Here is a 12,296-nt window from a genome sequence, read left to right as displayed (position 1 = left end):
TTAATACCTACTGTTGAGTTGTTCTCTCTCAAGAGAGGCCGGGCACCTGCCATGTAGGAGATGACTTCCATCTGCTTATGAAGCTCAACTTCTTTAGTATCTATTCATCTCTGCATTTAGAGCCAGCCTGAGACAGCTATTTATATTCCTCTGCCTCTAATTGTATCTACTATTATATTTCTCTCTCTAGTTCATTATGTGGCGTAGCATCTCTGCTGTGGGCACATTCCGAAGGGTTCCAAAGCTACCGGCATACAGACTGTAGATTTCTACCCAACACAGACATGCTCTGATTGATTTCAGTCATGGGGAACGTGCATGGAGCTTGGCTAAGGACATTTTAAGGGTTTTTTTTTTTAAAGACTATTTTAGAGAGGAACATCACAGTAAATCCGAGCAGCAGATGCTTCTGAACGTCACGATATTCGGCAAGGTGGCAGATACAACAAATGTGTCACTTACCTCCATGCTATGGTAAGCTGCCTCACTAAGTTATGCCATTCCATGATAGACCCGCTCCCACCACCCCCCAACCATCAAAACAAGCTGCACTTCCAAATCCGTCCCTTTGGAAGTCACTCTTGGGAGAACTGTCTTTTTGGACATAAATCCCTGAACAGGCATAGTAAACAAAATAAAGGAGTTTGGTACACCCCAGAAGCAAGCTGAATATTGGAGGAGAAACCAGAATCAGCAGAGCTGGCCATATAGCTCTGACACTTGCCCCTCTGTATCTCCCTGTATGTAAAGAACTTCACTGAGCGCCACTTGCTAGATCCAGCTGGCCATTGAGTGACCCTCTAAGGTTCTAGAGGGTGGGGACTCCTTGGGTCCAGCTGTGCTCTGCATGACTTGTGTATTACCTTGTGGTGCCTCCTCTTCCTTCTGAATCTGAGCAGCTCTTTGTGCTGCCGGGACACAAAGTTGACAGCGGCATACTCCAGGAGAGCTGAGAACACGAACAGCAAGCACACAGCCATCCAGATGTCTATGGCCTTAACGTAGGACACCTGTGGGTTAGAGAGGGGGACTGAGAGACCTTGTTCCAGCACTTGCCTTTCTTCTCGCTAGTCCCCCAAGCTCTTTGGAAAGTGACAATGAAACAATTGAGGCAGCCATGATATGCTCAGCAAGAGCTCACGGGCATTAAAACCTGTCTTACCGAGCAAGGGAATGTTGTCCAGGACCCGACGTTAATCCTGAAAAATAGTAGCACATACAGAATAGGAAGAAACCCAAGTTTCAGTTGTTCTTTATGTCCACAGAAGGTAGGACAAAAAGTAAAGGGCTTAATCTTCGGCAAGGGAGATTTAGGTTTGATACAAGATAAAACTTTCTAACTGTACAGGTGGTTAGGCTCTGGAATGGGTTTCCAAGGGAAGTTGTGGCATCCCCATCATTGGAGGTTTTTGCGAACAGGTTGGACAAACACCTGTCAGGGATGGTCTAGGTTTACTTGGTCCTGCCTCAGCACAGGGGGCCAGACCTGATGACCTCTTAGGTCACTTCCAGCCCTACATTTCTGTGATTGTATCTTAGTGGGCCAGATTCAGTATTAATATTGAATGTCAGAGATACACTGAGTATATGAACTAATATAATATGCATGTTAAGAATTTGTAGGCACTTAGGGCATGGCCTGAGAGTGCTGTTCTCTGGCTTAGAATGATGCCTCCTAGGGGGCAGTTACTCCTAGTGTAACTTAGCGCAGCTCAGCTTTAACTTGCGTTGAGGCTGGACTGGCCACTGGCGGCCCACAAATTTGGGAGCATACAAAGGTAATGGAAAGCCCATGTGCAAGTTTGTTGACTGGAATTCTGGACATATTTGAAGATCTGGCCCTAACTGTTCAATACATTGGTATGAAGGAATTTCTTCCAAGTGTCAGGGGTGCTTTGTACCTTGGGCAATGATGCTCGGGAACCTGAGCTCTGGGTGGTCATAGTGAGCACAGTGGTGATGCCCAGGCCAACACGGGCAGGTGCAGCATCCATGTTGATCCAGAAGGAGATCCAAGACAGGATGACTATCAGAAGGCTGGGGATGTACATCTGAATCAGGTAGTAGCCCATCTGTCGCTCCAGGTGGAAACGTGCTTCTATGCAGGTGAACTTGCCTGAGAATGACAGAAGTTAAATTAGAGGGTTACTGGTAGGAGGCATGATAATCTCATGGCATCCAACCTCAGCAAACAATGGCTGCCTGCAATTTCCACTCCCTGGCTAAGAAACGGTTCTTGCTGGGCAAAGGGGGCATGTGGTAGGGGATGGCTGAGTATCCCTAGGGCTAGCACATGCATTAATAACATCAGCATAACAACACCATGCGTCTCCCTCTGACATCTTTTTTAACTAAACAATAGTGAGTTTGTGCTAGTGAAAGGTGCCAGATTAACAGCCCTGTAGACTGAAGTTCCCCATTGAGTTCTAGAATAGACACACCATGGAGATGAGCTTGGTGAGAGGGTCCAAATTAAATACCCCAGCAGATGCAGAGACTTCTGATGAGCACAAGAAGGAGACATAGGTTTTGGGTCTGTTAGCTTCTTGCTGGCAATACATTTGTGTGAAGATTATATCTTCAGCAAGCCTTTAGACAGGTTGTTCTCCAGGATATATTTGTTAGATAAATGCGGCTAGCATGCAACAGATGATGTGTGGCAAATATACAGGGCCAAATTCTTACTGCAAGGAGCTTAGTGAGTAAAGGTAAGTGGCACTGAGGATGGGAGACTGCGGTTTATGCCGTTACTGACCTGTGTTGTAATGCTTGGTGCAGTACCGTAAATCTTTTTCTTCCTTCAGGATAAACTGAGGCAAGGTTAATCCATCAGCAACCTGCACAGCTCCTTTCTCTTGCCATTCAAATATCAGATCATTCATTGTGTAGCCAACTGTTGAGAGTAGGGAAGAAATAGGACACATGAGCAAGAAACCAAACTGTGTCGAAGACAGGTGCTCACAGGGATGGTGTTGTGGGGAAGGGAGTCCTGCACAGATGCCGGGAGTTAGACCGGATCACCCATGATAGGATGGGTTTCATGGCTCTCCACTGGTTCGCACAACAAGTTTGCTGAGGCATACCTGGTGATAAAAGCTTATATATATGGTATAGGTGGGCAGTGATGGTTATAGTGGTGAACTTTATGGGTCACAGTGGATTCCTGTCCAATAAATCAGATATTCTGCTGGCTTGGGCTATTCTTTTATCATAACTTAGCTGAGCCTTTCAGCCCCAGGCTCTTCCTCTGCATTAAGTTAATCATTGGATTTCTTTCCTTTTAGTTAAGGAAGCAGGTAGGGGTTCCTGTAGGTGCCAGCATGCATCGTAAAGGGGGAAAAAAGCCCCACTTGCAGCTTGGAGAACCTTCACCTTTCTCCTTCAAAGCAGGAGGCCAATGCAAATGTAGATAAATTAGAGCTCCCCCTTTAGGAGTTCAGCAATTGCTTGAACCTGGCTCAAGCTAAGAGATGTCAGGTAGTTTCCTGGAAAACTGAGAGCTGCTCCCTGAGTGAGTGCTAGTGGCAGGAAGGAAAACCATACTGGCAAAACTAACAAACAAGATTGCAGGGATCACAGGGACAGACAGGCTTATGTCAGCATGTCTGGGCTCTTGGGGGGACCGATGCAAGGAGCGGAGGGATGTGGACCTCTACTTTGGCTTCTGATCCCTGATTTAAGAGCCCTCCCCTCCCCAGCTCTGAATGCCCTTTGCCTTTGACAGGGGCTTTATTCCTCTAACACAGGCTCAAGAAATAGTTGTTGGTAGAAACTAGTGCTAGGCAGGGCTGTGTGGGTGCTGGCAGGGAAAGGAGTGTGAGCAGAGGATCGTGCACATGCCAGGCGGTAGGTCCTGGTTTTATCCCCCTTTGTCTTTCTTAATCAGAGAACCAGCTGAGAGTTAAAGCGGAGCAAAGGAAAGATGGTGGTTATCTTTAGAGGGGAAACCCCTCAGGACTCACAGCTCTCTAACTGCATGATGCACGTCTGCACGTCCATGGGGAAATTCTTCAGATCCATGGGACAAGCCAGCGTTAGTGTAATCCTGGGGCGAGAAGACAGACAGGGGAATTCCAGATGCATTCTGAACACTGACAAGTAGTTACATTACATCTGAACTATTTAGGTGTCCACTAGTGTATAGATAGGCTAGTCAGCTACCTGTGCAGTGCCACACCTACCTGGCTGGAGGCATTGCCTGGATTATTTGCATCTTCCTTGAATGTAGTTTCAAGTGTGACATTGCAGCATGTCAGAAATACCGAGCAGCGGGGCCTGTGATTTAATCCCCAGCTGCCTTTTACAGGTGGAGGGTTGTGATAACAACACTTCTTGGATTGTGTAGTGCAGAAGAGTCCCACACCAAACTGTCTTGCTGCTTCGATCTTTATTTCATGCCTCAGGCTCATAACAATCTGGACCCATCTGATATCCTGGATCCACCAAATAAGGTATTTCTAAAGGCTAGCACCGGTTGGAAAATTTCAAACAAAACATTTTCCGGTTGGAAAATGGGGCTTTGTCCAAATTGAAATTTGCTTGGGGGCGGGGGGGAAATGATAGATTTCAACAAAATTTTCTGTTGGAAAAATTGAAACAAAATATTTTGGGTTAGGTCAGTTCAATCTCTGTCTGCCTGAGCCGCTTCAGTGCCTCGTGGGAGTTGTAGTTCCAGGTCCCTTGTGCCCCATTGTCTCCTCTAGCTGATGCCTCCTGGTCAGACTCCATGTCCCATGATGCACCACCGTACCTCTCTGCATTAGGTTCCATGCTCATAAGAATGGCCAGACTGGGTCAGACCAAAGGTCCATCTAGCCCAGTATCCTGTCTTCTGGCAGTGGCCAATGCCAGGTGCCCCAGAGGGAATGAACAGAACAGGGAATCATAAAGTGATCCATCCCTGTCGCCCATTCCCAGCTTCTGGCAAACAGAGGCTAGGGACACTTCAGAGCATGGTTTTGCATCCCTGCCCATCCTGGCTAATAGCTATTGATGGACCTATCCTTTATGAATTTATCTAATTCTTTTTTTGAACCCTGTTATAGTCTTCACAACATTCTCTGGCAAAGAGTTCTACAGGTTGACTGTGTGTTGTGTAAAGAAATACTTCCTTGTGTTTGTTTGAAACCTGCTGCCTATTAAAACATCCTTCTGGCTGAGAAGGCCTGGATGAACCAATTACAGACCTCTCCATTGTTCCTTAATCAGCCAGTCGGGCTCCTGTGGAGCACTGTGACAGGGTGTCAGAGTAATGCCTGGTTCCCAGTCAATACAGGGCTGACTCTGGTTCAGATGGCCCTTGCTGTATGAGTGTCGAAGGCAGAGGGGGGTGAGAAGATACCTTTGAGAAAGTTGGCCTCCACACCCAGGAGTTGTCAGACTGAGCTGATTGGGGATTAGCTGATTTACATTCCGGTTGCGGTCACATATTTTCCCTTTTGTTGGTAAAGAGAAACCAGGGGTAACAGCTTTGCTTGGATATTGCTGGTATTTCTTCTGCTGAGTCATCCTACCATCTTACAGAGTAACTCCAGCACTGCAGTGACTCAGCACTCCACCTTTGGACCCTCCCAGCCCCAGCCAGAGAGGGACCATCCTGAGGACTCAAACATGTGTCTCTTGCCCATCAGCGCACAACACTAACTGCTAGGTCACCTGGTACCCTTAGCTGCTGGCTGTTTTATAACATGCACACTGTCAGTGGAGAACAGTTTCAAACAGCGATGTGATTTAAAAAGGCGGGGCAGGCATCAGGTCTCCAAACTCTGCCGACACGTTTGGCAGTTTTGATTACTGCTTTGGCTTGCTGTCTGCCATCTGCACTGAAACCACCCCCCATTTCTGATGGTGGCTATCTGCATTTCAGCACTGCCTGTTTATTTTCCATTCCAGAGCACCACGCTGCCACCGGAAACATGAGATAGCACAATGGGATGCAACTGCCGCCTGCCTTTGGGGATTGTAATGTGAGGTTTGAGTGACCTGGAGTTCACAGTGTAACACAAATCCACACTACGAAGAAGGCAAAATGTCTTTGGGGTGTCTTTTTGGCTCCTTTCCCCCCTAGCATTTTTAATAAAACTGCTTGTTCTTAAATTTATTGCTTTAAAACACCAGGGAGAGTGGGGAAATGGATGTTTTCCAAAGGCGAATTAATGCAAGTAGTACAGTTCCACAGACATGTTCTGGATCCCTATGGCAAATGAGTGACCCTGAGGAGTAATGCTGGGAAACGGCTGTGAGGTTCTGGGGTAGGAAAATACCCCCCTGTTCGCCCTCCCAGCTCTCCTGAGTGAAAACCACACAGGAGAATGGAATAAAGAGGTTAGGAAACCAGGTGATCTCCAAAGCAATGTGAGTTTGTGGGGTTTCAGTGTAAACTCTTAACTCGCACTGGGTTTCTTGCTGTGGTGCCCAAAGTTGGGTCAATTACCTGGGCCAGGTTTGGAGCAAAATCTGGGTAGATTGATGGTTCTGGGAATCCAACTCATGCAAATTTGCAATATCACTTGGTTTCAATGCAGTGGCAGAAGAAAATAGTCCTATTTACCAAGGGTTTATTTATACCAGGAGTTTGCCTTAATTCAGCAATCAGTGGTCAGCTGCAAAGGTAGCAAAGCCCTAGCAGAGACAAGGAATAGAGGGCTGGGTATTGTAGGTTTTGATCATGTAACACTCCCATTGACCTCAGGGGAAATAGCATATATTTGAAAGCTGCAGGATCTGGTTCTTATTTAATTTAAATCTAGGAAAAGTGAAATGCTTGAATTGGGGAAGAAAGGGATTATCTAGAAACCCCCTTTACCTGGCTTTCCCATCCCAGCCCATCCCCTCCTCTGTCCCAAAGTGCAGCTCTAGCAATAGGTCGGGATCACAAAGCAGAATCCGCTCCTATCCTCTGCTCACTTCAGTTCGAGTACTGAGTAAGTGAGTGGCTTTCATCCACCTCCCTTGTGTTAATGTGATTTCCTTCTCCACCCCAAATGCAACCTTGTTTCAGGAAGCACTAATCCCAGCTACAGCCCCTTCGATGTAGACCCGGGGGACCGGCCATCTGTGATTGTGGAGGGACCATACCCTAACAAACAGAAGTGCTTTCTTTGCCTGCCACTCAGACTGCCCTGCACACGCTGTGCTTTCCCCATCCATTTCAAACACAGCGCCCGTGTCGGAGCTTCCAAACTCTCTGTGTATCATATCTCGGTAGGAACTGGGTATATTTAAAACAGAAACACTTAGCGTTATTAGGAGTTCTTCCTGCCTGACTGTCTTTCTTTTTATGGCTGCAAGGAGTATTGTTATGTGGTAATCTTAATTGTCAGCGTGCCTAGAGCTTTTGGATAGGTATCTAACTACATAAATCTAAAGAAAAATGATTTTATTCATATGCTTTTTTTAAAGGGACCGTATTAATATGGCTAGGCCTTGAAGCTAATGTGTTCTGATAGTTTGCCCTATGTAGTTACATTCACCTTAAGAACTGCATTCATCTGTTAGTTTTAAGATGAATACTGCTTCAGCAAGCCTATGTGAGCAGTTCTCCTGTGCTGGGGTGGACAGTTTATGTGCTGACTTGTTCATGGGTCACTGGAACGTTCTTTTTTAAGTGTACAAGGCCTGCTCTTCAGAAACGGACACCTACATTATATGTGCTCATGCAAAGTGCCAGACTTGCAAACTGGGGAGTTGTGCACTTAGAAGTCTATGTGCGCATGTAAATGCAGGATTCGTGGGCTCGGGTTAGGGGGGTACTTTTTGAAAACTGGGCTGATAGCAGTTGGAGCTATAGAAAGGATGGAACTATTTAAAAACCCCCCCCCAAACTCTGGATAGTGCAGTCCTTAAGATAGAATCCACATAATGAGACAAATGTCATGTTAGCTTAACATTATGATAGAACAATCTTGACAATACCCCTTTAAGTTTTTCATGGCACGCGGTACGTGTATATAAGCATTTAGACGTATGTCCATGTAACATACATTAGAGTGTATATATCTATGAGTGTAGATAAAATTGGACCAGTTTTGAGTATATTAGGTTACCTCCTTTGGCGTGTAGACACACAATTGGTTTGCACACAGATATATGAAATGGGTGTGACTTCCAGAAGGTTAGTGAACAGAGCTTCATTCAAAAAGGGCAGAACTCTGACCACCAAGGGAGATGTTAGTGTTTGTAGGAGCAGGGAATGCAGAAGAGAACAGTTTTATTCTCTGTATCTGCACAAATCCTTGGCAATTACTTCAGTGTGGCCTCTTAATTTCCTCTTTCCTTCAGACCTGGATAACTGGGGTTTCTGAGGTTTCTCTGATATTCAAAACCATTTTGATTTGTAACAAATCTGTGGCCGTTTAGGAAAGTCGCTACTGGTGACCATGGCCACTTGGCTTGTAGGAGCAGTGAGGACTGAACCATCCATCTACTCCAAAAAGCACATCTCTTAGCCTAATGGAGAATCTCCTTGTTCTGTTAGGGATGGAAGGCCTATGACACACAGTTGAGAAGTTCTTATGTTCTCCAGTAGAAGGCCCATCCTAGCCATTTTGTTAGCATCATGTGATTGTAAATTGAAACTTGTTTACAAGACCTGAGCTAGAGAGTGAAACACCAGTATTTGCTGCTGCGTCCTTGCCATCGCAGGGCTGCCATCTTGGATTTTACCTCAGAATTGTGAGGATGGAATCAAGTCCGTTTGCTGGGATTTGAACCCAGGGAGTTCAGTGGTTTGAAGGTCAACCCCTAATGCTCTGTTTATTTACCAGCTTCTCAACTCAGCCTCAAGCATGCTTAGGTCCTTAGTCCCACCAGCCCCTGCCCCCTCTCCCTCCCACCCCCCCCGCCCCCAACCATTCTCTTCAGCCATCTCACCTGATACTGTAGAGGACGTTGCCATTTCTGGAAATGCGCAAAAGTTTGTTGTCTGTGGTGATCTCATGGAAATGGGCCCCCTTCTCGTTGGCAAAGAACAAGTCAGGCTTCCAGATGGAGTCCAACATGGAGGGGTCCAAATCCAGGGAGTCATCGGGGTACTCGTTGTAAGCCAGCCGCGGGTCATTCCACTGCTGCCGCAAGAAGATGTTCACCCTGTAGTCCTGCAGTGAGGGTACAAGAGTTAGCAGCGGGCACAAAGTTAATGGTGCCCAAAAGACACTAGAAGTGGCCAGAAACTGCTAAGTGCAGAAGAAAGGGACACTGAAGCCAGCTGGGTTGAAACAAGCAAACAAACAATGTCTTCGCCGTGACTAGGACCGCACTCTTACTCTGTGACATTCCCTCCTGGCATTATTTCTCAAGGAATAACTTGTATTTTTGGCTCTGTAGCCAAGAGACACCTTGATGGGCAAACAGCTGCTCTGGTCCACGACACCTGCTCTGTTGCAGTGATCTCCAAATCCATAGCATGTCAGGATTCAGCCTCACCCGAGCTATAGGGCAGTGGTTTTCAACCATTTTTTCATTTGCGGACCCCTAAAAAATTTCAAATGGAGGTGCGGATCCCTTTGGAAATCTTAGGCATAGTCTGTGGACCCCCAGGGGCCCGTGGACCACAGATTGAAAACCACTGGTATTGTGCATTTAGCTTGGAGAGAAAAATTCCATTCAAGTGTCTGAACCTCTACACTCACAAAGTCTCCAGGGCAGCTAAAATATTGTTCATTTACTGAGTGTGTTGAGGGCTGGAATTATATTTGCAAGATGCACCTTGTGGAGGATTAAGGGGAGGGCACAGAAAGCAAGTGTATTCAGTATTCCACCTGCTTGTTATTTGTAGGCATGCTACCTCCTTGCAGAGAGGGAATTCACCAGGACCCTGCGTTTCTCCCCTTTTTACTTTGTCATCACCATCCTCAAAGCCTCCTGGCTCCATGCCAACCCTTTCTTTGACCAGAGTTTACCACCATCCTTAGCATTGATAGTGAATGGAGGAAAGGATCACTTAAGAACACAAGGTGCCCACCCCTGCAATGTCTGTAGGGCTGAGACTCTATTTGTAGTCCCCCTTTTACATACGTTCTCTGTAGATATTATCCATTTTATTATGAATCAACATGGGTCTATCAAATTATTTGTGTTGAGGCCACACTAATCATGACCGGAACCCCACTGCACAGACACATGGTAAGAGACAGCTCTTCAGGGTAGGGAAGTTCAATCGAAATGGGCAAGATGGGCAAAGGAAATAGCATTGAGACAGAGTGAGATGAGTGACTTGCCCAAGATCCCAGAGGAAATCTGTGTGACAGAGCTAGGAATTGAACTCTCATCTTCTCAGGCCCAGACTAATTCCTTAACCATAAGACTACCCTTCCTCTCGATGCTACGGCTCTTTAATTGTGGAGGGCAGATAGGTCTCCACACCCAGGGCTCCAGGATTTGGGCCACGCAGGACGAAAACCTGCCACTCTTTCTGACTAGGATGATGGTGGTGACAGAGGGCTGTCTGCAGCATGGCAGCAATTGGCAATGGGATCACAGAGGTTGCAAATTCCATCTCCAAAAGGACATTTAAAAGAGAAAAAAGCACAACCAAGATGTTAGTGAGAGCGAACGAGCACTAAAGGGGATGATCCATATTCCATGTTCATAAACATTAAAACTCTGTCACCAGACAGTCTCAGCCAATCTTCCTCCACACCTTTTGCTCTGAGACTTTCTCCTGTGAGGTGGGTGGAGGGGCAGCATGGGGGATGATGTCATTTGAGACCCCTTTCTAGCTCCTAAGCTAGTACATTTGGTTCTCCTCTCCAACCATAACACATAACGAATGGTATCCATTTTATAGGCTTGGTCTGTGGTTTCGTGTCCCACTAGCAATATCATTTGTCTCATAACCTCACGTCTTACAGCTATCCTGGGTTCTCCGGACCAAACTAGTTGTTGATCTCTAGCTCACATTCATGACCTGTTCTCCTGGACAATAATGGGGTAACATTCGTTCTCTGTGTCTGACCCAATGGCTTCCCAAGGCCATCTGTCCCGTTCCCTGCCTTTTGCATGAGAAAGGAAGCAGATTAAAGTGAGCGAGAGAGAACCGATTCTCAGGTGGGCGATAAAGGCTCCAAGTACCTTGGCAGACAGTGCCCGAGGAGTGACATGTCATAAACCAATTTCACTGCCCCTGGCCAAACTAATTGTTAGCATCAGGGTCATGGTTTTGTTTAGTGCCTTTCTTCCTTGAAGTAGCCTGAAGCATTTTACAAAACTGGGAGTCAGACACTGGCAATGAAGTGACTGTGTGCGCACCAGCCATTGTGAGCTCATCAGTGTTTAATACACAACTTGAACATTTGCACCAATTGGTTTGTTTTTCTTCTCCTGAAAGGCAGTGTTTGCCAGGACTGTGGGGTTATTCCATGAGTCTGCCATCTGTTCTTTAAAACCCACCTGTAGAACACAAGGATCCTCCATTAAAGATTGCATCTCTGACAATGCAACAGCCCAACTTGCAGTGTTGGGCCTAAAACGGAGTACTGATCAGAAATCTGAACAGATATAATCACTTGTCCCAGAGATATGAATGCTACCAAATGAGCCAACTCAGCATGAGGGACCAGCTGCTATTATTGTGTAAACATGACTTGCAGTCTGATTACCCTGGGGCAAGATTAGAAGATGACACAGTGGGTGTGTCCTATAGTTTTGATTAGGGCAGTCAATTACCAAAGCTCTTCTAGAAATCAGTTTTAAGACTCTGCCCCATATACACCCTTTGTGCATAGAAACTACTAATGGCCTTGTAATTTTGCCAACAGCACACAGGCCAATGTCTTGATTAAGTTAAAGGGAATAGATTTCTGAATGTGAATAAAATTCTATTCTTTCCCCTTCTTCTGAGAGCCAGGATGTCACCTTTACAAGTTCTGATGGGTCTTTCTCACTTAATTATCCATCTCCTTCTTCCCAAGAGAATGTGTCTCTAGAAAAATGGCGAATAGCTGTGGCCAGCTAATAATGAGGGGCCTTGTGCAGAACTAACTTTGTAAATCTGAAAGAAGGAAAGAGAGACAGAGAGGAAAAGGAGAAGCGGATAGAAAATAGCCCTGAATTCATTGCACACAGCAGTAACTTGAACAAGTTGCATACATTGATTCCCCCCCTTTCTGTTTGTAAAGACCAGTGGTGGTTGCAGACAGGGAAAATCAATGTAATTGGTCTAATAGGCAGAAAGCAAAAGGCTGTTTTGCTTATTCAGCTGCAAACCAGCAGAACGCTAGCAGGTCAGCTCCATCTTGGTGTCTATTTCATGTACAACATGAATCAAATCCATGTTTGGAAGGAACTTCAGCAGCAGC

At 46.0% G+C, this 12,296-nt stretch overlaps 1 protein-coding gene across 3 annotated transcripts in view; it reads right to left on the bottom strand.

The window, feature by feature from the left end:
• GLRA1 (glycine receptor alpha 1) overlaps positions 1-12,296 on the bottom strand; it is a 64,529-nt gene that overhangs the window by 8,477 nt on the left and 43,756 nt on the right. For all 3 annotated transcript variants that reach the window (XM_073358119.1, XM_073358120.1, XM_073358121.1), the window contains exons 4-8: positions 8,872-9,095; positions 3,963-4,045; positions 2,756-2,893; positions 1,902-2,116; positions 864-1,010 (exon numbers count right to left, since the gene is read on the bottom strand). In XM_073358119.1, coding sequence (XP_073214220.1) covers positions 864-1,010; positions 1,902-2,116; positions 2,756-2,893; positions 3,963-4,045; positions 8,872-9,095 — 807 coding nt within the window. The remainder of the gene's footprint in view (positions 1-863; positions 1,011-1,901; positions 2,117-2,755; positions 2,894-3,962; positions 4,046-8,871; positions 9,096-12,296) is intronic.

The sequence above is a fragment of the Lepidochelys kempii genome, chromosome 8 (assembly GCF_965140265.1).
Source record: "Lepidochelys kempii isolate rLepKem1 chromosome 8, rLepKem1.hap2, whole genome shotgun sequence".
Taxonomy (NCBI): domain Eukaryota; kingdom Metazoa; phylum Chordata; order Testudines; family Cheloniidae; genus Lepidochelys; species Lepidochelys kempii.
The sequence above is the reverse complement of the archived record's forward strand: the minus strand, read 5'-3'. Positions and strand labels throughout refer to the sequence as shown.